The sequence below is a fragment of the Phascolarctos cinereus genome, unplaced genomic scaffold (genome assembly GCF_003287225.1).
Source record: "Phascolarctos cinereus isolate Bilbo 61053 unplaced genomic scaffold, phaCin_HiC Scaffold_4;HRSCAF=312, whole genome shotgun sequence".
Classification (NCBI taxonomy): Eukaryota; Metazoa; Chordata; class Mammalia; order Diprotodontia; family Phascolarctidae; genus Phascolarctos; species Phascolarctos cinereus.
In genome coordinates, this window is record NW_027555847.1 from 182,976,392 (window position 1) to 183,003,224 (window position 26,833).

The 26,833-nt window shown below is 40.8% G+C and overlaps 1 protein-coding gene and 1 long non-coding RNA gene across 2 annotated transcripts in view; one reads left to right on the top strand and one right to left on the bottom strand.

Annotated features, from left to right (window-relative positions):
- The window catches only part of TRPM3 (transient receptor potential cation channel subfamily M member 3), a 373,306-nt gene that overhangs the window by 139,716 nt on the left and 206,757 nt on the right, over positions 1-26,833 (bottom strand). The window contains 3 exon segments of the mRNA XM_078152814.1: positions 3,356-3,406; positions 4,818-4,952; positions 6,966-7,066. Of these exon segments, the coding sequence (XP_078008940.1) occupies positions 3,356-3,406; positions 4,818-4,952; positions 6,966-7,066 (287 nt within the window).
- Positions 697-23,874, top strand: LOC144456842 (uncharacterized). The gene is made up of 4 exons (XR_013486010.1): positions 697-870; positions 2,612-2,747; positions 20,524-22,756; positions 23,709-23,874. It is a non-coding gene; the product is annotated as an uncharacterized LOC144456842 (long non-coding RNA).

Sequence of the window (26,833 nt, forward strand, 5' to 3'; positions counted from 1 at the left end):
CAGGAACCCCTAGGTTAAGGGAATTGGTTGGGAAGAAGTAAGAAAGAATATTAAGGATTTACAATTCAAAAAGAGTGGGAAGAAGGAGGAAAGGGAGATCTGTATACCAGCAACATTTCTAAAGGAATAAACAACTGTTCTCCCCCCAATTTCAGTTCATTCCTTTGGAATGTACTCTACCAGATCCCTAAACAAACACATAGCACCTCCTAACCTCTGCCCAACTCTATAGTCTTTGAGGTTCATATAAAATCAGCAGATCATCCATAAAAAGGAAATATTTCTCACTCTTTGTATTCCAGTTGAAGTGAAGACAATACATGAAGGAATCATTTATCGACCCAAAAAAAGAAACTTAATTGATAAGCCAGAGTTTTGCAATAGAGTTTTTTGAAGAGTTTCTGTAGTCCTTAGTCTAGGAGGACCAATTGTGAAAATCACTCTGAGGTTATCAGCGATGCCCAAGAAAAGCAAAATACAGCAATCAGATATAGGACAGGGGCAGTACGGATGGCACAATGCTAAGCTCTACTAAGGGGTAGGGCATGGGAAAGGGGGATAAAGTGATTACTGATATAACTTCATTGGAATCATTTAGGCCACCATGGCCTTGACTCATGATGACTGAGGGTACAGGGCAATAACGAGGGTATTGTTTTAGAAATTTCTGGGTTTTGTTCTCTCATTTCTTAGGGTGACATATATCAGAAGTAAGGTGATGGCGCCAAAGGCTTCATTATCATCTTGGAATAGCTCAAGGATAGCCCTTTCCTGTGGGTTTTAGCACATATGTGACGTGCAATGATCTTGGCAAAGGTTATGGATTTAGAGCTGGAAGGGACCTTAGAATCAATCCTTCAAATTCTACAGGTGAGTATGCTGATGCCCAGAGAGGTTAAGCGTTTGCTTGAGGTCCTTGAGAGCCATACTGTAAAAGCTGGCCTTGTAATCCTCTCCCTGCTTAGTTCTAATAAACCTAGATTAGTTTTTAGGTTTGTCTCTTATTTAAAGATGGCCCTAGAGTAAAGCAAAGGATCAAGGGAAAGAGAGCTTTCTCAGGGTTGTCACCCTAGGGGCCAGTCTCACTAAAATGCCACTCTTTTGGGGTGTCACAAGACCCCTCATTTCTTTTATCTGGGGGACAAAGGCTAGACCTTTCACTCAATCAGTCAATCAATAAACATTTATTAAGCACCTACTATGTACTATGGGATAAAAATTCAAAAGAAATTCCTACTCTTAAAGAGCTTACATTTTAATAGGAAAAAAAAAAGAAAACTCTAGAAAATCTCTCAGTTTGATTGGAATAAAGAAGGGAGGCTCCTCAGGGCAACTAGTATAGATTCTCAGTACTGGGGACTCCATGAATATATAGGCTTCAATCAAAATACTCTCATTGAGATTCTGCCTTGGTACAAGGCCAAGGTATGTACCAATGGTCCCTATCAGGGCCTACGACTTTCTGCAAGGAGCAGAGAAGTGATGTCATTGGTAAATGGAACTAACTCATGGATGGTATAGGGAAACTTCCTCTACCAGTGCAGGTTGGCATTTCCCCTGCAACTTAGTATTAGGGAGCTACCCAGAATATCAACAAGTTAGGTGACTTGCCCAGGGTCACAGCCCAGTATGTCGGAGATAGGGCTGGGATCTGAGTCTCTGGGGCTATGAGGCCAGCTTTCTATCCGCTATGCCACAGCTATGTCCTGCCACTGGACTCCAATGACTCTGGAGGAGAGAGTGAGGCTGGTGACTTTGCACAGCCCTGCCTCACTTAAAATCCAGTTCACTTGCAAGTCAAGACATCACCCTTCTGGTGTCATTGGTCCTCTTCGAGAGCAAAAGATGAACAAGAAAGAAGCTGCCTTTTACTACAGACTTCCTGCACACTCAAAAATGAAACCACATATAGGAGTCCCTAAGGTCTGTTCTGCATTTCAACCAAATCCATTTTATAAGGTGAGCACGCTGAATTGCACTTCAGACCTCACCATCAGCCTGCTCTCCAGCAAATCCCACGTGGCTTTCAGGGTAGTTTTCTTTAAGACATGGTAGTGCTGCTAATTAAAGTGTGCCATGTAGGTTGTGTTTTTCTATCAGGCCTTTTGGAATTAGAGTAGCACTTACCCGGAATAATGGCAAGGGTTCAGAACCCCATCTACTGTATTAATGATGTGGTAGAAAAAGCACTAGATTAAGACACAGGAGTCCTTCTGTCACTAAATGAAAGAGCACTGGCTTGGCAATCAGAGGACCTGGGTTTGAATTCTTTCTCTGCTCTTTGCTATTTATATGACTTTGGACAAGTCACAACGTCTCTGAACCTCAGTTTCTTCATCCACAAAATAAGGTGGGTTGGACTATACCAAATGATCTCTAGCGTCTCTTCCAATGCTATATCTATGACCCTATGACTTGGTAGGGTTGGCCGTGTCACTCTGACTCTTACTTCCTTAGTTTCTTCTTTGTAAGGTGGGGACAATAATAGTTTGCTACCAATCACACAAGGCAAGGCTAAACTGTGAAAATGTTTTGAAAAATGCTAACTGCTATAATGATTCAAGAGGGACCAGACGACTAGTTGGGTATTGTAATATATATTCTTTTCCAGGTAGTGGTTGAACTAGATGGCTGCATGAGTATCTTTCAACTTTAAAATTTTATGATTCTGAGTTGCAAGTGTGGCATATTGGAAAGTCAGGAGGCTTAAGTCTCATGCTCAGATATTTCCCAGCAAATGACTGTGGGTAAGTCATTTAACTTCTGTTTCCTTATGTACAAAATAAGGATAATAATGCTTATCTTATCTAGATCACAGGGTATTAAAAGCACTCCTTAAACCTTAAAATCCTACAGAAAGGTGAATATTTTAAAGCATTATTACTTTTCCACCACCTACTTTTCCTAGATCTTTCTAGATGTGTGTACAACACATTACATTTAATGTAGCAGAAATGAAACTACAGTAATGAGTTAGGGCTCAGCAAACCAAGATAAATAATATGAATAGACCAACAACATGGAAACTAGCACCCCAAAGAGTAAAGGCTATATGGAAGAATACCGATAACAGCATAAATCCACATGACATGAAACAGCCTACAATTTCATTAGCCAAAGCATTATATCCAGAAAAGCATCTAAAACCATCTAGAGAGAAGCTTGGTCACTGCTGCAATGTAGGCAGAGGAGTCAGTCAACATGGCCACAAATTACAATCTGAAATGCAGTGAGGGATGAGTGTTAGGGGACAGATATGAGTACATTCTGACTTGGCAGCCCATGCAAAACAGAGTTCATCCATTTCTAATGACACGAAGCAGAGCCTCCGACCTGCTGTCGAGAGGTATCTTACCTTTTTGACATCCCTGACCAAGTGGTACAAAGTATTGGATGGTCCATGTCTCTGAAAATGACAAAAAGAATCAGCTAGTTTTTATCTGGCAATGGTACTCATCAGGAAGGCAAGATGGAGAGGCAGGGTGGAGTTGAGAGGGAATAACAGTGGGATGGGAGTCACAGAAGGATAGATTTTGAGGCGGAAAGGATTCCAGAGGTGATCAAGTCCAACCCACTGATCTTACAAGTCAAGACAACAAGAGTTTACTAAGCACCTGCTATATATCATGGATAAGCTTTAGAAATACAAAGAATGGCAAAGAAACTAAAAGCCAAAGAGATTAAATAATTCAGCTAAAGCCCCACATATATCATATCATAGGACCATAGTTGAGATTTGGACCCCATTCCTCTGAATTCAAACCTAGTACTCATTTCAAAGTACCGTGCTGCTGAAGACTGGGGTTCATGTCTTGATTCTGCCACTAATTAGCTCAATGACCTTAGGAAAGTCATTAAGTCTACTCTATTTTTACCTCCTAGGGTTTGTTCTATAACTTAAATGGAATAGCATATGTCCAATTGCTATAAAATTCCAACTGCCTGAGGAATTATTAGTATCCCAATTGATGCCAGTTCAATTTTTAAAGAAGATAAACTATATTCTAGTTATAAAGTTGTCCCCCCTACTTGCAAATAGACAAGAAAGCAGACTTTGGAGTCAAGAATAACTCAGTTCAAATCCTGCTTCAAACACTTAATAGCTATTTGACCCTGGCTAAGCTACTTAAGCTTCCTTCAGCTCTGTTTGCCTTCATTTCCCCACCTGTAAAATGGGGCTAATAATAACTCCTACCTCATTGGGTTGTGAGGATCAATATGTGTAAAAGTGATTTACAAATTTTAAAGCATTATACAGGAAGCCCCAAAAGCCTTAGTCTAGTTTTACACTTTCAATAGCAGAAAATTCTCCGTTAACATTCTGATTTCAACCTATTTCAAATTTGTACATGATAGAGTTGGGATCAACTATACTATAACACCCAGAAGTTGTGTTGTCTTGTGTGAGAGCCTTCTTAGTTCAGTTCAGTGGCCTAGTAGGAAGAACACTGGGATTAGAAGTGTTCAAATCCTAGTTGCAACACCCACTGTGTAACCTAGAAGAAGTCATTCAAGCTCTCTGAGTCTTTGATTCCTCATCTGTAAAACGGGTATAATAATACTCATGCCACTTACCTTGCAGAGTTTTTGTGAACAAGTCTCTTAGTACACAAAACTCTTTAAAAGTTAGCTAGTTTTGTTATTGTTGTCATTGCTGTTATATGGCCAGGTTATATTTATAGTGGGTGAGGAAAGGAAACGAAAGATTGAAAGTGGAGAGGGTGAATGAAAAGGGCCATGCATCTTGCCAACACAGAAATGTAGAAGAGGCAAAACAAGAAACTTAAGAGAAAAAATTTGCCTTAGCTTGGCCCTACCGTATTGTACAATTCCTCTAGTCTGGAGATGGTGAGAAAACGATGCATGCTTACTCCATTCTCTATGAGCAATTTCACAAAATCCACTCTGTCCAGCACTAGGGCATCCAGCATTGCTTGCTCCAGGGACCCCACCTGAGAACCAGATCACTGGATTAGATGACTTCTGACCTGGAAAGTGATAACTGACCCAGTACTGGCATAAGTTGGCCAGCTCTTTGGAAGCCACTTAATCCACCTAAAAAAGTAATGTCTGATTGATGGCTTAATGACCAGAGTGCTGGACCTGGAGTCAGAAAGACATGTCCAAATCCTGACTCAGACACTTACTAGCTGTGTTACCTTGGAAAAGTCACTTAACCTCTTTTGCCTCAGTTTCCTCAACTGTAAAACGAGGGGGTTGGACTCAGTGGCCTCTAAGGACTCTTCTGGCTGTAACTTGATAATCTTATAACCTCCTGAAAAATCTATGAATATGGCAGTTTGTCCCCCTCCCCCCCACACATCTTTTTTGCTGCCTTGTTCCTGGGCTTGCGTCATCTGGGTAAGTGGCTATCATAAGATGGTAGCTAGGTGAGCCATGTGCTGAGAGAGGCAGAAGAGTTAGAGGGGCTTCTCTTTCTATTATCCCTCCATTCTTCTGAACTTCAAAGGGAGTACTTACATTTTTAATACATCCTTTCACTTCAACTAGGGCTCCTTTTTATTTTTGTCTAGACTTGTGATTTCACAGCTGTGGGGAACTCCTGATGTGGAAACTCAGCAGCAGCAGATTAGCAATTTTGCTATAACTTTTAGGACAATAAATTTAGAGACTATCATTTTACTGATGAGGAAACTGAGGCCAGAAACTTGGCTAAGGTCATAAAGGCAGAGAATGGCAAAGCTGAAGTTTGAACTTGGGTTCTATGACTGAAATTTATTGCTCTTTCTGTTGTACCACTATGCTTCCCTTATAATCTAATGAAATTCCCCTGGGAAGTCTAAAAGGTTAAGTGACTTGTCCATGGTCACAGTAAATATGCATCATATGAAGGAACTCAACTCAGGCCTTCCTGATTCCAAGGCTAGTCCTCTATCCAATCTATCTCACCATCTTTTAGGAGTTAAGATAGTGCCTAATAATAGCCCAGAAGTATATTAGTTTTAGCAAACTAAATCTAAGTGACTACTAGTTGGCCCTGGTGGAAGAGGGTGAGGCAGACTGTGGCATATCTAGTAAAACAAAAAATAACCCATTATTTTTAGAAACAATTTATTTCACTCGTTTCCCTCCCCAGCCTCCCAGTGCTCAAGTTTTCTGATAAATTCTTTTGCATTCTCAAGTAACAGTGTCATTCACTTAATTTGACTGATAAGGACAGACAGGTGTTGGCATTAACCCAAGCACAGCCTTTCTGATAAAGTGAGAGTTAAAAAAAAAAAAAAGACCTGGAAATGGTCAGTGTTAAAGGTGCTTCTAGGCACAGGACTTGTTTCATGTCACCTGTCTGCTCCCCATTCCCTTTCCTCCTCACTCCCCCCGACCCAGGCTGCAATGGGCACACCCATTGCCCAATTTTCCAATGCTCCCTCCCCCTTACAATCAGGGACACAGCCCAAGAACAGTTATATAAAGCTCAGCTTCCTTTCATGCTGTTCTTTTGGGAGACACAGAAGACCGTGTGCTGTGCTGCAAAGTGCCAGATGGCAGTTGCCATGTCGGTGTGTGTTCTGAGTCTCCTCTGTGTGACCCAGGCATAAAGTAGGACAAGGGTGCCTGGGGCCCAGAAATTGCCAACCTCTTTCTCACTCTTACCCTCGAACAAAGACAAGTGATTAATTCCTTTCAGATCTTCGTTTTCACTAATGGGATTTTTTTTTTAAAACAGAAAACTGAAAACTGGCTGGCACAGGTATTAATTGGCACAAGAAAAAGAGTTTTGCTCAGGTTCAATTGTGTTTCCACTAGATGGGGATCTTTCCCTAAAGACCAAGAAGGGTGCCTCTGCCAGCCAAATCAACTACTGACAGATTCCCCTGCCACCAAGAATCCAAGTTCTCAAATCAGAGCCCAGTGTTTTCTTGAGCCCCTCCAGAGGCTGCTTAAATTAGTCCTGAAGCCCACATCAGGGGCATTTCCATGAGATGACGATGTATATACTATACCGGCCACTGTTGCCCGTAAATAAAGATCTGGCTTCGAGCGATGTCTACTCTGTTCCAGGCTAATGCTAAACTCAGTTGGTCTGGGGCTGAGGCGTTAGCTCCTGTATTTGGAAAGATGGGGAGAAGAGAGAATTGGTGTCAGTTCCATACACCAGAAATCATAACAGCTGACATTTACATAATGAACTAAGATTAGCAAAACACTTTCTGTTCAATATCCCATTATTCCATTGTTGTTGGTCAGTTGTGTCTGACTCTTTGTGACTTCACTTGGTGCTTTCTTGGCAAAGATTCTGGAGTAGTTTGCCATTTCCTTCTCCAGGTCATTTTACAAATGAGGAAACTGAGGCCAATAGGGTTAAGTGACTTGTCCGAGGTTACACAGCTAGCAAGTGTCTGTGGCAGGATTTAAACTCAGGAAGATGAGTCTTCTTGACTTCAGGCCCAGGACCCTCTCTATCCATTATGCTACCTAGCTGCCCTGTTATCCCAATGGAGCCTGGTAAATACCTTGTACAGGCATTCCCATGCGACAGATTAAAAAATGACCATGGTCACATAGGCAGTAAGCGTAAGAGATAGGATTCAATCCTGTGTCTTCCTATGGGATCCAGAACTATATTCACTATACCACCTTATTCATTCCCTTCCCTGCCAAAAGTAATAAGATCCTATTTATAATAGATTTTCTATTTTATGACGCACTGATTCTGTAGAGAAAAAAGAAAAGGTACTTTCTGTGGGTGAGACAATGTTTGGATTCAGAGGACCTAGGTTAAATCCTTGCTCTGATACATTGTGTGTGTGAGGCTGTGTTTAATCTCTATGAACCTCGGTTTCTCACCTGTAAGACAGGGACGGGGGTTGGACCACATGACTGTCCCTTCCAAATCTATGGCCCTGCAATCCAGTTGTATATGTTGCAAAATACTGGTTTAAGAGAGGCAAACATTGGACCATTCTTCGGTCCATTTAGGGGAGAGAAACTGTAGATAAAAGGCTATATTGTTGGCTTCTGTTTCAGTAAGAGGTTGAATTAGGCAACCTGCAAGGTTCCCTTTCAGGTGTAAATCTATGGCCCTATAAATTCTTCTTTACCCAGTAGCGGTTTCTCTCTCTCTCTCTCTCTCTCTCTCTCTCTCTCTCTCTCTCTCTCTCTCTCTCTCTCTCACTCTCTCACTCTCTCTCTCTCTCTCTCTCTCACTCTCTCTCTCTCTCACTCTCTCTTTTGGTGAGGCAATTGGGGTTAAGTGACTTCCCCAGGGTCACACAGCTAGTAAGTTTCAAGTGTCTCAGGTCGGATTTGAACTCAGGTCCTCCTGACTCCAAGGCTGGAGCTCTATCTACTATGCTACCTAGCTTTCCCCTCTCAGTAGGGGTTCTTAACCTGGGATCCACAAAAAGATGGATTGATTTCAGGGGGCCTATGAACCTCAATGGGAAAAAAAGTGACATCTTTATTTTAATTTGATTTCCTTAATTCTATGTATTTTACTTTCTGGCTTAAGAATATTATTCTCAAAAGGGGTTTATAGGCTTCACTGGACAGCAAGAAGAATCCGTGACACAAAAAAGTTAAGAATTTCTGCACGGGGTCATCTTAACCAAATAGTTTATATTATATTTTCAAGGCTTGCAAAGTACTTTACAATAATTATTACATTTTGCAATAATAATAATAGCTAGCATTTCTAGAGGGTTTTTGTTACAAAACACTTTACAAATATCTCATCTTATCCTCACAACAATCCTGGGAGGTAGGTGCTATTATTATCCCCATTTTACAAATGAGACAACTGAGGCAGATTGAGGTTAAGTAACTTGCCTGGAGTCATACAGGTAATAAGTAACTAAGGCAGGATTTGAACTCAGGTCTCCCTGACTTCCAGGTTTAGTGCTTAATCCATTGTACCACCTAGCTGTTCCCAATAAGCCTGGAATGTAGGTTACTAAGTAGGTTAGGTAGGTAGTAAGGTACTGACAGGCTTCACGCTTGCATGTCTGAGATTAATGAAATACTTGACTTGTGATCCTTGAGTGCTATTGTCCACAATCTCCTCACAGTTCTTTTTCTGAAATATCTCGTTTCCATTCTCTCCCTGTTTCAGAGATGAGTAAACTGAGGCTCATAGAAATTAAGCAACTTGACCATGGACACCCAGTTAGTTAATACAGGAGATGAGATTTGAACCCAGGGCTCTCTTGGCTATATGTCCAGCTCTTTTTCCATCTTATTACACCATATTGTCTCTGTGCAGCTTGTGAATTTAAGTCTTAATCACATGTTGTCAGCAAGCCAATCAGGAGATGGGAAGTGAGTGTTCATATAATGAATGCACTGAGCAATTTCTCCTTCCATCAAGAAAACAATTGCCTTAATTCCATATATATTAACAGAGATCAACAGTCAGACTGATATGAAATAAATAAGGAGTGAATGGGCACTGTGACAGAATGCCTATCACTGACTTAAAAGACGGGCTCATTGAGGTTACATCTGGGAAGGCTGCAGTTTTCTTTTGTTCCTTTAATTGGTCCAGTTGAACAATGTTGCCATGCTGTAACCTGAGTATTCCCCTTGCTACTCTCCGGTTTATAGAGTGTAAGATGGAAAACCGATTAGTACAGCCCTTAGTCCTGAAGGAAATTAAACAAAACTTAGACAAACTCAGGAGGCTCATAAGTAGTAATTATTATTTTATTTTTGGTTCCAACCTATGACTCCATGGGTGTGAGGAATTCTATGGTGCCAGGTTTTCAACTCATCTGGAACTTCTCATTTTAGAGAGTTTCCTAAGTTAAAGAAACTCTGAGAGGTTTAGATACTTACCTATGGTCACAGAGTTATTAAATAGCAGGAATAAGATGAGCTCAGGTATTCCTGACTCCGAGGCCAGACCTCTCTCCCTTTGCCCACTGACTCGATTTAATGCTGATTGAAAATAAACCACCTAAGCTGGCCCTGTACTTTTTAGGAGCCTGGTCAAGTCATTTATTGCTCACACTGCTACTTTGACTGTAATAACTTTGAGAAGGGCCAGTGAACACATTACTTTTTTTTTTCTTATGGCCTGGAAGAAACTGTGCCTCAGTGGTGCTAAAACCCTGATTGATTCAAGTTAATTCAGTCTGACCATCCATTAGAATGACTGGCAATGTGTGGGTGAACAACACATTGATTACAGCTTTCATTTTCACCCAATTGTTTTGGACTTTTATGTTGTCGTTTTCATCATTGTTCAGGCACATTTGATTCTTCGTGACCCCTTCTGACGTTCCAAGAAGAATGTATTGTTCAGTTGTGTCTGCCTCTTTGTGACCTATTTGGGGTTTTGCTGGCAAAGATACTAGATTGATTTGCCATTTCCTTCTCCAGCTCATTTTACAGATGAGGAAACGAAGGCAGGCAGGGTTAAGTGACTTGCCTAGGGTCATACATCTAGTAAGTGTCTAAGGACAGATTTGAGCTCAGGAAGATGAGTCTTCCTGATTCCAAGGCTCTGTCCACTGTGGCACCTAGTGCCCATATAGACACAGCTTAAACTTTTGAGATTACTCTGGAAAGAAAGGCTACATGGCTATTTCACAGGAACCACAGTTGTATTTGCTAGGTTATCATTATTGTATTTACTAGGGTAATCTCTTGTAAAGGTTCCTATAAAATCCAGATGCCCAAGAAATACTTGCTTTTCAAAAGCTCAACAGATACTTGTTGAACTGCATAGAAGCAAGAAACAATCTAACCCTAGTAAGACATCAATTCTATGTTGTTTATTAGTAGTAAAAAGAAGACTGAAGGGGCAGCTAGGTGGCAGCGGTGGGTAGAGCTCTGGCCTTGGAGTCAGAAGGACCCAAGTTCAAATCCAGACTCAGACACTTGACACTTAACTAGCTGTGTGACCCTGGGCAAGTCACTTAACCCCAATTGCCTCACCACAAAGCAAACAAAGAGGACTGAACTCAGAGTCACAGGATCTGAGTTCAAATCCTAGCTCTTCCACCTATTACCTGTATGACCTTGAGCAAATGATTTAACATTTCTGGCTCTCAGTTTTATATGTAAAATGAGGGGGTTGGACTTTATTTTTTCTAATGTATATTCCTCTTCTAGATTCTATGATTGTAGACTCTCCATCTTTCAGCTTTAGGCATTTTTTGTTGGCCCGCCTCCATGCCTGTAATTCTCTCCCCATTGCTAACTCTTGGATTCCCGGTCATCCTTTACATCTCAGATAGTCTCACCTTCTATAATAAACCTGCCCCAGTCTTCCTTAATCTTAGTTCTTTTCCTTTGAGATTATCTCCTGCTTATACTCTTATAATAGTAGTACATACAAGAATCTTTCCTCTTCCTCAACATTCAAAAACTTGTTGATTTTTGTGAGGATTGGTTTATTGCTAATAATGAGAATAACTAACATTTTTTATGGAGCTCACTATGTGTCAGGCATTGTGCTTTGTAATTATTATCTCCTTTTTCCTCACAAGCACCTTGGGATATAGGTGCTATCATTATCACCATTGTACAGATGAGGAAACGGTGGCAAACAGAAATTAAATGACTTGCCAAGAGTTACACAACTAGGAATTGTCTGAGGTTAGATTTGAACCCAGGTCTTCCTGATTCCTGGCCCAGTTCTGTTTATCGCACCACCTAGTTGCACCTATTTGAAATAAATGACCTAACTACTAGTTCTAGTTGACAGAAGTGACTCCATGTTTGATCAATGATTGACCTTACTGGGAAGTTTTTATATGCTCAATAGTGGTGTAAGCCAACTTCATTTAGGCAAAGTTTGCAAGACTCTCCTAATTATAACTGGTTTAGCCAGCTTCATCTAAATCAGATGTGTAAGGTATTCAAGGGTCTCCTGATCGTAATCAGTTTTGCAAAGTTTCCTAATCACAGTGCCTTTGTGGTCAATAAAGGGTGTGTGTGTGTGTGTGTGTGTGTGTGGTGTGTGTGTGTGTGTGTGTGTTGTGTCCCCGTCCCCACATCACTGGACTATTGACTATCCCTATGGTCTCCCTCCCACTTGGTCCCTGTAAATCTGCCCAACAACAGCCATCAGATGTAAAGACAGAGACCTAGATTTCTGGGCTCTCAACCTAAGTATACATCCCACTCTGTGCCAAAGCCACTGCTTGTACTTGTAGGTAGTAAGGTACTGATAGGCTTCATGCTTGCATGTCCGAGGTTAATAAAATGCTTGACTTGTGATCCTTGAGTGCTATTGTCCACAATCTCCTCACAGTTCTTTTTCTGAAATATCTCTCGTTTTCATTCTCTCCTTTCCACTGAGATTGCCATTATCCTAGTTAAGACTAGAGACATGTGGCATAGTGGGAAGAGTCCTGGATTTGGAGGGCCTGTGTTCAAATTTCATTTCTGTCACTTAATGACCATGTAACCTTGGTCAAGTTACTTTACCCCTTCTGGGCCTCAGTTTCCTCATCTGCAAAATGAGTGTTGGATCAGGTGGCCTTTCAGATCCTTTCCAGAACTAAATCACTGATCCAAATATGATAGCTTCTCAACTGATCTTCCCGACTTCAATCTTTTCCAATCCATCTTTCATATAGTGGCTAAATCCGTCTTCCAAATGCACCTGCCTTAGCCACTCACTGAGCCCACGGCTTCAATGGTATGGTGGAGTCATAAGGAAGTATAGAGTGAGCATGCCAAGACGTTGGAGCAGGGAGCAGGCGGAGAACACAGGCCATTGCCGCAATGGTTGTGGGGAGGCAGATTGCATCAAACAAAGAGGCATGTCACTGAATGCTCCTGGAGGCTTTTTGCTTCCGATTTGGTCTTAACTCTCGTGGATCTTGGCTCTCTCAGGACATTCTATCTGGCCTGGCCTTTTACTTATGCTTTCTCGGACCGCAGTTTGGATCCTTTTAGGTACCTTTTCCCTAGGTGAGAATGAGCCTTCAGCTCCAATAACTGCCTGACTCATAGAGGTTTGGGCAAATGGGGCTTAGCTGACCCACGACCAGGCTTTTAATGTGCAGAAGGCCATGAGGTTTTGAGTAAGACAGTATACAGTTCCCTTTTCCAGTTCAACCTCTCATTTGTCCCCTGGTATCGAATCTTTCTAGTCTGATAACCAAAATGCTGCCACTCTCTAAGCTCCTCTCAGATCTTATGAAATCTCTGGTTTTGATCTTGCTTCCATTTTCCACACTATATTCTGCCTCTGGCCTTTTCCAGCTAACATACCAGATTATGGAGTTCTGAATGCTCCGCTTTCGTGTTCACTGAGATTACTCACTGCCTATTCTTCTCTATTCCCAGGATGGGAAAAGATTTTCCCTGTACCACGGATACCAGACAACCCGTCCTTTGCATAGATCCCACCTGAGGGTCAGATTGTATATGGGAGCAGTAGAGGGAATCTAACTATGTCACTTCCTTGCTCAGAAAACGTCAGTGGCTCCTCCTGGCCTGGAAACTAATTTATTTAAGACGCCTTTGGGTCATCATCCATGTCCCACCCACTATGTGGAGATGTAATCCAAGGGCTCTTTCCTGGGTCCTCTTTTCTTCTTTGTCTGCATTTCTCTTCCTAAGACAGGAAATAAGGAGTGGGAGCATAAGATGGTAGGGAAAGAAACTCCCATGTGTTCAATTATCATTGCTATGCAGAGTTCCCCTATATCTTCATATTTCTCTCCTGAATTCCAGTCCCACATCACTAACTCCTATTGAGTGCAGAGTTTGGAATCAGGGGACCTGGGTATTTCAAACTCAACATGTCCATAACAGAACTCTTTATCTTTTTCTGTCAAATGTTTTTCTCTACACTTCTGATTTCCCTGCTTCTATTGAGGGCACCACTAGTCTTCTAGGAGTAACGTAGGTTTGCAAACTTGAAGCCATCCTTGACTCCTATCTCTTCCTTATTCCTTATGTCCAATCACTGCCATGCCTTGTTGATTCCCCCTCCATAACATCTCATGTATTCTTCTCCTTTCTTCTTGAAAATTTTTTTCCTCCTTTCTACTTACGTATGAGTCCGGTACTTGATCCCCACCTTCCTGAGTGAGTGAAATAGCCTCCTAATTCATTACTGTACACTCATCCTCTCCGCTCTCTCCCTTCACACAACTCTCAAAGTGATCCTCTTAAAGCAGTTTCTGACCATTCCACTTTCCTGTTGGAGAAGCTCCAATGACTCTCTCTCTCTCGCCTCTAGGATCAAATGTAAAATCCTTTGTTTGGCTTTTAAAGCCCTTCACATCCTCACTTTAGTTTCTCTTTTCAAGGCTTATTGTACATTACTCTCCTTCACACACTCAGTGTTTCAAACTGGCTTTGTAGATGTTCCCCACAGATACTGTAGATATTCAGAGAATTCTATCTTCTTTCTCTCTGCCTTTGCATGAACTGTTCACTATGTAAAGAATATACTTTCTCCTCATCTCCATCTCCTTGAATCTCTAGCTTCCTTATAAGGAACGTATGTCAACTCCTATGCAAGACCTATATCTAGATTTCCAATGCCTTCCTCCCACCAAATTCTTTTGTATTTAGCTTTTTATGTATATTTTCTTTCCGATTAGCAGACTGAAAGTTCTTTGAGGGCAGGGAGTATTTAATTTGTGTATTTGAATCACCGGCATCTAGCACAGTGCCCAGAACACAGTAAGAGTTTAAAAATGCTCATTAAATGAATTTTGAAGGAAAAGATAAGATCCCTTCCAGATTTAACATTCTGTCTTGCAAGAACTGGTTGAAATGAATACAGAAGTTTTCTCTCTTCCTTACCTTATCCTATCCTCTCTCTCTCCCTAATTTTATGTTTTTTTTTTTTTAGTATGAGGCAGTTGGGGTTAAGTGACTTGCCCACAGTCACAACGCTAGTAAGTGTTATGTGTCTGAGACTGGATTTGAACTCAGGTCCTCCTGACTCCAGGGCCAGTGCTCTATCCACTGCTCCACCTAGCTGCCCCTCTCCCCAATTTTATGAAAGGGAGAAATGTATATACACATATGTTTACATATATATATACATACACACAGACATATTACTGTATACAAATACTACAATAAAAATGTCAGCCCTTGAATAAGGCATTCCAAAATTTATGAAGCCCTGTCTTGCTGTCAGCCCTTGAACATGCTGGGTGCTCAGATTCCTGGTACTTGGAGCCCATCTATGTGGTGAGCCCTTAGCATCACACTGAGACCAGAATCTTCAACCAGCATCCAGTCCTAGCTCCTGAGTTTGAAGCAGTGTTCCCCTTCCTCCTCTCTCCCCACTACTACCATAGGATCCACCCTGATCTTACCTGGCTTAGTAGAGACCAAAGGGCTCAGGATCAGCTACCTTATGGACACACTGACTGCATTTTTCCAACCCCCAAATTGGAATGTATGGTCTGAAAAAAGGATATTTTTTTGTTCAAAGTACATTTTGGTTTCTTGAAATCAGGACCTGGTTTTCATACTCATGCGTTTTTGTGTGCTGACCTGGGAACCTGGCTACTATGTAAAACTGTTTTAGGAGAAAATGTTGTGAACAATTGAATAGTTTACTAGAGAATATGGGCAACACCTTTCCCTTCTCTGAACTCTAATTTCTTCATGTGTAGAAAGAGAGGGAGGGGATTGGATCAGATGGCCTCTAAGGGCCTGTCCAGTGTTCATGACCTATGATCCTATGACTATGTTTTCTCTAAGTGTCCTTCCACTCTAATATCCTAGGGTGCAAATATAAGCCTGACATTTAAAGCTTTTTAAACTTGATTCCAACCTGGCACTGCAGCCTTATTCATTCTATTCATACCTCATATTCTAGCCAAACAGATCAGTCAGTTTTAACTTGCCCTCTCTCACCTACACATTCCCTGTATGTCATCACCTATTGAAACCTTTCTCTTCTTTCAAGGCCCAGCTCAGACTCATACCCTCCATGAAACTTTCATATTTCCTCCAACTAAAATTGATTTCTCCCTTCCTCATATTTTCTATAAATACTTTGCCTGAATTTGTTCTTTGCCTTTTAAGTTTCTTTATATTGTCAGTCTGTAAACATTTTTAAGTGCTTACTACGTAGGCCACAGACACTGTGTTATGCTCTGGGGATACAAAGAAAGGTAAAAGTCAGTCTCCGACCTCAAGGCGCTTACAAGCTAATGAGAAAAGACGACACATGAAGGGAATCTGAAAAGTAGGGGGCAGGAGGGTGGGGAAAGGAGTGGGAAGGTACCTGGTGCAAGGGACACAAAGGAAAAGTCCAGAGGAGGACAGCCGGATGTTGAAGTCTGTGAGCCTATGACCCCTCATCACATTCTACTATATAACATACTTATTTATGGGTTTGTCATATCTTCCCTTTCAGAACATAAGCTCCTTGGGCAGAGAAGCTGTCATTTTTATTCTCATGTGTCTAACATGTAGCACAGTGATTGATACAGAGTAGGTACTTCCTAAGTGCCCACTGAATCAGACTGAACTGAATATTGCTAAGCCTTAACATATCCTGAAATGACTGTTACCACCTCCCCCTCTTGTCTGGAGTTTGCTGAGATTCATAGAATGATAGCCTAGAGCTGATGGAAGACCTCAGAGGCACTCTTGTTTGACCCCTTCCCTTACTTTATAAATGAGGCCCAGAGATGTAACTTGCCCAAGGTCACACATATCATAGCAGGGGTGGGATTTGAACTCAGGTCTTTGAAGTACAGAGCCACTGATCTTTCCACTGTACCATGTGTCTCCCATCGCGTAGGAGAAGTATAGGCAATAGAGATATCCTTTTTTCACTCTACTCAGGGACTTCACTGTTAGCAACTGTCCCAACTCTCTGCCATTGTTGTTCTGAAACAGGTCAATCAAAGGTAACTCTTTCTGACAAAGAGGCTGGTAGCCTTGAGCCATGGAAATGAGGTGTGCAAAAAAAAGCCCCCAAAACAAAAAAAACCCCAAACCAAAAACTAGTTATCTTTATCAGCCAAATAAATGACTCAGCACTAAGCATAGCTACTGAACAAATTTTTAAAAATACATTTAATTAACAAGTATTAATTGGGCACCTATTATAATGACAAATGTATGCTAGGAACTATGGGTCACAAAAAAGAAATGTAAGATAAAGGGGGTAGTGTGGTATAGTGGGAAGAGCAGAGGACTTATGTGGGTTGGGGGTAGAGCCTCTGCCACTTACAAGCTAAAGTAATTTAACTTCAGCTTTCTCATCTATAAAGTGGGGCTAATAACAGTTGGATGACCTACCTCACCCAGCTGTGGTGAGCACCAAATGAGATAATGCCTGGCAAAATCTTTATATACATAAATTGCTATATCTGCTATGTTCAATTAAAGCAGTTAGTGAATGAGCTAGTACTGTAGTCGATGCTTGGTTTTAGATGTTTGTCTTGTGCCCTTCAAGGATTTAAAACTGCCTTCTGCCACCTGAAGGTACTCCAGCCCTGCTTCTTGGCATCGCTTCCTGTAACTAACTCTGAGTCTTGTTCATTAAGAAGGTGCTGAGCAGGTATTTGAGAGTTTCTCTTGGTTGATATCAGAGCCTTGCCAGTAGATTGTGACCCTCTGGTTATTTTATGGAGAGGATGTGAAGATGTTGTGTAAATCTCATCTTTAGGGAAGTCAAAACGGTGTGCATAATGGCTTGCTATTTTAAACAAATTTGCTGAAACACTGGGGACTTTATGAAGGAAAGAGAATAAAAGGGATGCTAGAGAAGAAGATTCCTTTAAAAAGTGATAATGCTGGTCTGATTCTTTCTATTGACCTGAGGCCATATTTGGACTCCATACTTAAAAAAATGGATGTGGTCAAAATAGTAAGAGTTCAGAGGTGAGTCACAAATATAGCTTAAGCCTTTGAAAAGAGGAATTTTGAAAAGAGGAATTTTAAATAGAGTTTAGAAAAACGGGGACTTTTTTTCCTAAAGGGAAAAGACTGAGGGGACTCTTCCAACTCTTTAAGGAAGTGAAGGCTTTGTGCAAGTATGATGGTCAGCTATCCTTCATATCTAATGAAGACAGAATAAGAAGGGCATGTGTGTAATTTATAAAATTTTGAAAGCCAGGATGATTTGACATTGAAAGCTACTGAAACAATGGAACGAATTAACAAGGGAGGATATGGGATTTTCTCTGAGCTTCTTTGACAAAGAAAAGGTATTCCTGACTTGGGAGACTTAAATGTGGTCTTGCCTAACAGGATGAGAAGAGAGCTGATGGTCTTTCAATGAAGTTTCACATCACTATAGAATTTGGTTATTCAGCTATCACACAGAGAGCACATCCAAGAGCCGAGAAATAAATAATAACAATAACAACAAAGTCTCAGAGCAGCCAAACATATTTCACAAAAAGCTCATGCACTTTACCAATGAGAATGCTTCAACCTCTACTCAGAGTCTATTAATTCTATTCTGTGTTCTTCTTAAGCTGTCTGTTCTGACCTCCATCAGTTTACTTCATATGTAGATGATTCTAGTGACTTAGAACTATAGAACCTTGGGGGCTTGGTGCTGGAATTCTTGAAAGGGGCTCCATGAACTAGTTTAAACATTTTCTAAAAACAACTATTTCAGTATAATTGGTTTTCTTTGGAATCCTATGTATTTTATTTTATGCATTTAAGAACATTCTTCTGAGAAGGGGACCATGACATAAAAAAAGGTTAAGAATCTCTGGCTGGTGGCAGCCAATGAAAATCAATCCATTCTTTTGGAAAAGGCATGTCATTCCTCGATTATACGACAACTCTTAGAGTGGAAGGAAACCAGACTGAGGGGGGTCCTAGCTACCCAACAAATGGGTCATGTGGCTCTTGTTGCTAGGGAGCACCACTTCCATTGTTTCTCAGTGTTGGAAAGCTGCCCATACTGATCAGCCACTTTCAGGAATGTTTGCGGCTACAGCTCAGGAAAACAAATGAAAGGTCTGAACAGTTCCTCTCACTATGTAAAGTAGATCAAGTCTGTGCATAATTTATTCCTTGACCTATTTTCTTGCTTCAGATGATGACTTTTTCCTCTGTAAAAAAGACAGTTGAAGGACAGATTTCTTTAAAAAAATATGGAAAAAATAATATAACTGGGGCTGAAGATGCTCATTTTCAGTTTGTGAGGAACAAGGTCCCTTCCCTCTGAGATTACCTCCTATTTACCCTTCAAAAATTTTGTATATACAATTCTCCCCCCCCCCAGAATAGAAGACCTTCTCTTCACCTTTTTTGGTAACCCCAATGCTTAACAGTGCCTGGCATAGGATGAGGGCTTAATACTTGTTATTTGACTGACTAAAGAAGCATATAGGGTCATGTGAGAAAATTCCATTTGGGCAGGGGTTCTTAGTGGTTTTTGTCATGGATCTTTTGGAAGTCTGGTAAAACTTATAAACTTCTCAGAATATTTTTTTTAAAAAAATCATAATTGAAGGAAATACCAAATTTCAGTTGGAGGATAGTTAAAAATAAAGATGTGATTTTCCCTCAGCCAATTTCACAGACCCCTGGAAATCTATCAGTGGATTTCAGGTTAGGAATTCCTGCTCTAATGGGGAGGTGTCTTTGTTCTTTTTGGTGGTGGTAAGGGAATTAATCTTTTGTTTAGGTAACAAGCAGATGGATATGGTTGGGGAGCAATCCTGTAGAGAGGAAGCTGATAGGCTAGATTTTAAATCAGAGAAGTCATAGTTCAAATCCCACCTTAGACAATTTACTAACTGGGTGGCCATGGGTAATTTACTGATTATAATATTTCACTAAATGCCTTTGCTTTGAACTAATTATGTTCTGTGATAGGTCCTTTAGCCTTTCCCCTTAGAGAAAGTCTGCTTTCTCTTGACCCCTGTCTCTGCTAATTTGATGTACTAGTTGCCTGGTTATTTCCAGCCCTCAGATCATCTAATTCTATACCAGATCCATGGATGCTAAATCAGTAAGCACACTAAATCTTAGTATAGAATACTTAACTATGGCTATTTGATCAATTGCCTTTCTAGAGCCATTCTTGATGGAATAGCATGGACTTAGTATTATCCTTAGTCACATCCCTGGGGCTAGGTCAGAAATAAACTGTATCTTTAGGAGGGAAATGCTGCCCTAGAAAAACAGAATTCAGACATATCGAATCCCATGTTTCTTTTACATGGACAGCAGGTATGACTGGAGGAGCAGACTAAAATTGGTGAGTTTCACTAATCCTAGTTGCTTTTTAATGTCCTTTTTTTGTGTGTGGAGGGGATGTCCTAGATATAGGTTTTCATTATAATGGGGAACTCCCAAAGTGGAAACTCCTTCCACTATGGAAATCTGCATAGCATGGGTAACCTATAGTTATAGTTTCCTGAGGCAATAAGAGGTTAAGTGAATTGCCAAGGACCATGGCCAGGCCAAGGGCAAGAATTGAATTCGGGTCTTTCTGACTCCAAGGGCAGCTTCACAATCTCATCAACAACCCCATCTATAAATTAGAGAGGCTCCTAATTCCACCTCTGTTTTCACAGCCTTTGGATAGGTTTTATGCTAGCCGAAGCTTCACTTGGTCAGACTGACCTTTTTTCTCTTGAATGCTAGATGAGGATACTCTACATTTAAGGAGGACCAATTCATGGACATTCTGAGATGCCAGTGGCTTAATATGCATCAAGAGACGTTCAAGAGCTGGTCAGGCAATGCTAATCCAGAAAATGGAAGATAATGGGCCACTTCCCGATATTTGCTGCTGGCTAGGATGCCCCGAGGTGAACAACTAAAACTGCCCATCTCTGAAGTGTGCTGCAGCCAATCTCCAATGGCTGTATATTTTGGACCATACGCCTGCTGATTTCAGTGATGAGGCAGATTCATCTTGTTTGAGCATGTCCAAGGAAGAAATAACATTGTGTGGCGAATGCTATGAAGTTTGGAGTCATGACTTATGCAGAAGCTGCAAGCAGCATAGAGGCATGGAGTTTGCATAAACTCAGTGCGCAGGCCACTGAACAAATAATGTTCTACATATGATGCCAATTCCTAAGCACGAGAGAGCCAGAAACATACAAGAATCTAGCTTTTGGTCTATTATGGGGATCAAAGAATGACCACATATAAGAGGGGAGATAAGGTGAAGAGGAAAGCTGGAGACTCGGATTCCAGTAAATGAACTAAAAAATTAATTTAGTTTCTATCAGTTTCCTCATCTTGAAAATAAAAGGAGTAAACTGGATGATTTACTTTCTTATACTGGTCTAGAATTAAGTAAATCTAGAATGTGACAGATATGGAAACAATCTTGGGAGCTTGGAGGGCAATGATCAGCTTACCCAAAAGCCAACTCTCTGAGTCCCTAGCATTTATTTAATCATTTAAACACAAAATGTTGGTATAAGCTACCCTCGTGGTCCTGATCAACAAGAGGGATCTATTGCTGGAAAGTACCACACTCACCTTAGTGACCTTGTTCTATTCACTTCCTCTGGGAAGTACCTAGCTATTAGTGCTTCCAATTTTTTTTCCATCTAACTCTTTTTTTTTAAGTCTCTGAAATCTGGCTTCCAACTTCATTCAACTGAAATTGCTGTCTCCAAAATTACCAATGACCTCTTAATTGACAACTCTAATGACCTTTTCTCAAACCTCACCTTCCTTGTCCTCTAGTCTTTGGCACTATTACCCTCTTCTCTTTGACATAAATAGATAAATCCAAAATAATTAATACCCTTTCTTTTCCTGCAGAAAGAAGGGGAACTGAGGGATATAAGGTTCTGAGAACCATAGATGGCTTTTGGGTAAACTGACCATTTCTCTGCTAGGCTTTCACCACACTGCTCTCTCTCTTGGTTCTCTTCCTACCTATTGGACTATTCCTTCTCAGTCTCCTTTACTGGATACCCATCCATGTCCTGGCCTACTTACTGTGAGTGTTGCCCAAGGCTGGATCCTTTCAAAAGCACTGAGGTATAGAAGATAGAGAGTTAGCCTTAGGCTTGGAAGAACTGGATTTGATGGGGTGCTTGGGTGCTTATGTTTGGGTGCTTTTACTTAGACCCCAATTTCTCCCTAGCCTCAAAAACACTATCCCTGACAGTTTCTCCCCAGCCCAAGGACACTGTGCTTAGCAATTACTCATGAGTGGGCCCCAGCAAGACCTTTATCTCTTTCCCTGGTGCAGTTACAAACAGCGCTTGAAGGAATTATTAGTTTGAACTGGCTTTGCACTGGGTCATAAAGACATACTACTGCCCTACCTCATTATCTACATCCTGGGCTCCTCATTAACTGTATTCTAGACTTAAGACATATGTATACTCCCTACATCTATCTTGTCAAACAAGACATTGATTGGTGGCAGACTGAACAACTCTCAGTTACCCTGAACTCTAGTTAACTTAGTGACGTACCAGGCCTAAAACCACACCTCCATGTGGTCCCCCTTGTGGGCTTTTCCTAGTGAACTCTGGGTAAAATGCCTGTGCAGTAGGTACAAGAAGTGCATGTTCTTTTAAGAACTGACCACTCCTTAACCATTCTCTAATCCCACCCTGCATCACCTAGTTAGCATATTTGGCACATGTTTTATTGTATTTTATTCTATACAAACTTTAACTGTACCTCTCTAAGGTTGCAGGATCCTTAAGAATCCTTGCCTGCTGAAAAGTGTAACAATACACTTTTTGCCACCTTGACCTGAAGAATGCTTGAGTCTGTGAATTCATTCCAGACGACCCGTTGTGTACTTCAGTCTTTGAGGGGTCACAACCTCTCAAACCTCTCATACCGCAACAGATTCAGGTCCTGCCTCAGACACACTCTGGTTATGAGATCCTGGGTAAGTCCCTTATACTGTCAGTATTCTAGACAACTTTCTTAGAAGAGATAAGATATCAGGCTGTATTAGTAGAGGGAGTTCTGCTTACCAGGGAGTTTGTTGTACCAAGAAAATTACAGGTCCAATGACTTATGAGGCTACTACAGTGATCACATATCCCTAAGTCTTTTCTCTTCCAAAATAAATATCCCTAGACCCTTCAGTTGATCATCAAAGCATGATCTCAAGGCCCTCCATTATCCTGTTAACCTGTATCTGGACAGTGTCTAGCTTATCAACATCCTTCCTAAAATATGGTGCTCAGAACTGAATATAACATTTTAGTAGCCTGAAGGAGCAGTGTACACAGGGAACTATCATCTCCCTAGTGCTGGACACTATCCATCTCTTAATACAGCCTAAAATCACCCCTTAGGGGGGTAGACTCAACATTAGAAGTAAATTACTAGACATATACATATATATATATATATATATATATATATATATATATATATATATATATGTTGCATATTGCCCTGTATTGTAGATAGTAGCTTTCCCCAAATATCTCAAATTATTTTGCACATCTTTGCCTAAATGCTGTTACATTTATTTTAGAGATGAAAGAAACTGAAGCTCATGATCATTAAGCATGCCATAGGCTAAAATGGGCAACTTAGTGGCAGAAATAGCAAGGGATTCCAAGTCTTTTATTTCTCAGTTCAGGCTATTTTGGAGGTCTTCTTAAATCTTTCCATCCACTGTCAGTTATTATTTCTAAATTGCCTGTGTCATATGAATTAAATATTTTAATACATTGAAAGATATCACATAACTTTCTGAAAGTCCTTAATTTAAAATAATTTAGGCTTTTGGGGGGGACAAAAATAACAACAATAATAACATTATTGCATTTTAAGTATTTTCCTTATAACAACCCTGTATAAATATATTTATCCTCATTTTACAGGTAAAGATACAGAGGTTTTCAGAAGCTAAGTGATTCATCCTGCCCTAGAGTCTTTCTTCCACAGACCAGGGAAACAAGGCCCAGGTTCTTTGGGGACATTTCCTTCCTCCTATATTATGGCACAAGAAATAGTTCTGATTATTAAACAAATGCCTTCTCATATGTATACCTGGCAACCCAATGAATGCAAAACATTGCTCAGTCCTCTCTCAAAATTTCTTTGCCAGGTCCAGATGACAATGTGAATTCAAAGGGTTTTTTTTTTTTGTAGTCTCTTATCTGGGAAACTAGAATATTTATTTAATAAACAAAAGAGTATTGGAGCAGGAACTCAACCAAAATTCATTTCTTCACTTTGAAAGGGAAGCCAGCCAACAAACTCTGAGCATGAGTCAGGGAATCAATGCCAAGATCCATTTGGAATTCAGATTCTTACAAGAAAAATTGGGGATAACTAAACAGTACCAAGTATTAATGAGTTTAGAAAAACTTGGCTTCACCAAGAAGGCTTGGGCAGGAGCACACTTTTGTAAGTACTTGTGGAAGAAAAGAGTTTAGGGACTTGACCTCTGGGAGAGTATAACATTGGCCCCATCCATTGTGTTCTAAAAGGTACTATTACTGTGGGAGAGCCTATAGAGTTGCTGGCCTTGTTTCTGAATTACCTGGTCTCCCCTAGTGATTGCAGACTCCAGGCATACTACTTACAAAACCCAATTTTTAGAGAGGTTTGGCGACTTATGCTACAGCTCTCTGGAGTTATAGGGGAATGTGGCAATAACTGATGTAGCCATGTAGCTTTAAGACATTTTGGGGTACCTTGGCCCCCAGGAATACCTCAATGCAGGGCAGAGACTGTGAGGTTAGTGCAGTGAGAAAGATAGAGTAACTCTAGAATGAGTGAGGGGGGCCAGACATGAGATTAAGGGAATGCACATCTAGAATTCCCTTTGATGGGAAACTCATCCTCTATATGACCGTGTTAGAAGTCTTCACCTCAAATTAGAAAAATAAGCTTCTAGGCAACTCATTGTTTTGAGACTGGGTTTCTCTATCTTCCCCAGGTTAGAGGTACAGCAGCCATTTCGTGAAACTAATCAATAAAATAATCCATGTGCATTTATTCAGTACTTATTATGTGCCAGGCTCTGTACCAGGTACTGAGGACACAAATATGAAAGAATCCCTACTCTCTCAAGAAGCTTATACTCTCGTGAATATAATGTGAATGACAAATTCATAGATTATCAGGATTAGGAGGAACCTTAGAACCATCTAGTCCAGCCTACCCTACACATGACTACTCCTGCCTCATTCAATTTCCACTTGAAGACTTACACTAATGTCCCCAGAGGCAGTCCATTCTTAAATCAAGCTGAAATCGGTTTCTCCTCAACTTCCATCAACTAGGTCTAGTCTTTTCTTCTGCCACCAAGCCAAGAATGCCTCATTCCTGTTCCTTGTATCTTCAAGATACTTGAAGACACCTATCATGACGTCTGTTAAGTCTTCTCTTCTCTGATTTTCACAACCCCAGTTTTTTCAACTGGCATGCATATAGTATGGAATCTAGTTCTTGTACCATCCTGATTACATTAAACATACACTCCTTTTTGTCAATATCCTTCCTAAAATGTGATGCCCAGGACTGAACATGCTACTGTGGATATAGTTTGACTGGGCTTGTTGTTTTTGAGTTGTTTCAGTCATATCCGATGCTTTGTTACCCCATTTGGGGTTTTCTTGGCAAAGATACTGGAGTGGTTTGCCATTTCCTTCTCCAACTCATTTTACAGATGAGGAAACTGAGGCAAACAGGGGCAAGAGACTTGCTCAGGGTCACATAGCTAGTAAGTATCTGAAGCCAGATTTGAATTCAGGAAGAGGAGTCTTCCTGGTTCCCAGCCTAGTGTTCTACCCACTATGCAACCTAGTTGCTCCTTGACTAGGCAAGGGTTCGTTGAAATATCTCCTTTCTTGTTCTAGACACTATAGCTCTATTAATGCATCTCAAGACCACTTGAGCGTATTTGACTGCCATGTCTCACTACTGACTCATAATGAGTTCCTGTGGTCTACTACAAACCCTAGATCTTCATATAAATTGTTTTCTAGCCACTTCTCTCCCATCCTTTTATTGTGTATTTGTTTTTTAGAAAACAGGGATAGGATTTACATTTATCCTTATTAAATTCCTCATCAATATAGTAGACTAATCCCACTGTTGTAGCCTGTTAAATATTTGGAGGAAGCCTTATTTGGAATAGGTAAGATGTAGAATTAGCAGTCAAATGGTGGGGTCAGGGTATACTAGACAAGATAGGTAGGTGGTATGGTGGATAAAATGCTGGTTATGGAGTCAGGAAGACTCATCTTCATGAGTTCCAATCTGGCCTTAGACATTCACTAGCTATGTGACCCTAAGCAAGGCACTTAACCCTGTTTGCCTCAGTTTCCTCATCTGTAAAATGAGCTAGAGAGGAAATGGTAAGCCACTCCAGTGTCTTTGCAAAAACAAAAAAAAACAAAAAAAAACCCAAATGGGGTCACAAAAAGTTGGACATGACTGAAAAATGACTGAACAACAGCAAAAACCAAGTGACCTTTTAGATTCCTTCCAGTCTTGCGGTTTTTGGGTCACTCTATTCAGAAACACTTAAGTCACCTGCAGTAACCAATTAATCCTGATGTCCTCCACAGGGTACTTCTATAAGTATAAGCATAGGTAGGAAGGCATCATTGCTATTCATGAGATGAAAACTTTGTTTTGGAGGCCAAATGTGAAATCATCACTCTCTGAAGTTTGCCCAAGATGACAGAGGAAGATTACAGTCAAGGAATAAATGTGAGTCCTTCCATCCCTAGTCTAGCATTCTTTCTGCCCCTTTTCTTCATTTCTTCATTCTGCACTTGGACAGCTACCTACAAACTTGTAGCAGATTTATTTGGCGTCCTTCTCATGTCTCCACTAATACAGATCCCCTTAAAAGAACTAAAAAGGAAAGCTGGTCAAGGTAATTGAAACACTAAGCATGAATGAAGTAGCTACTGCCCGTTATCTGTATGACTACTCCAGATTCTTTGCCCCTGGGAGCTCACCTATAGCCATCCTAAAGGCCACACCA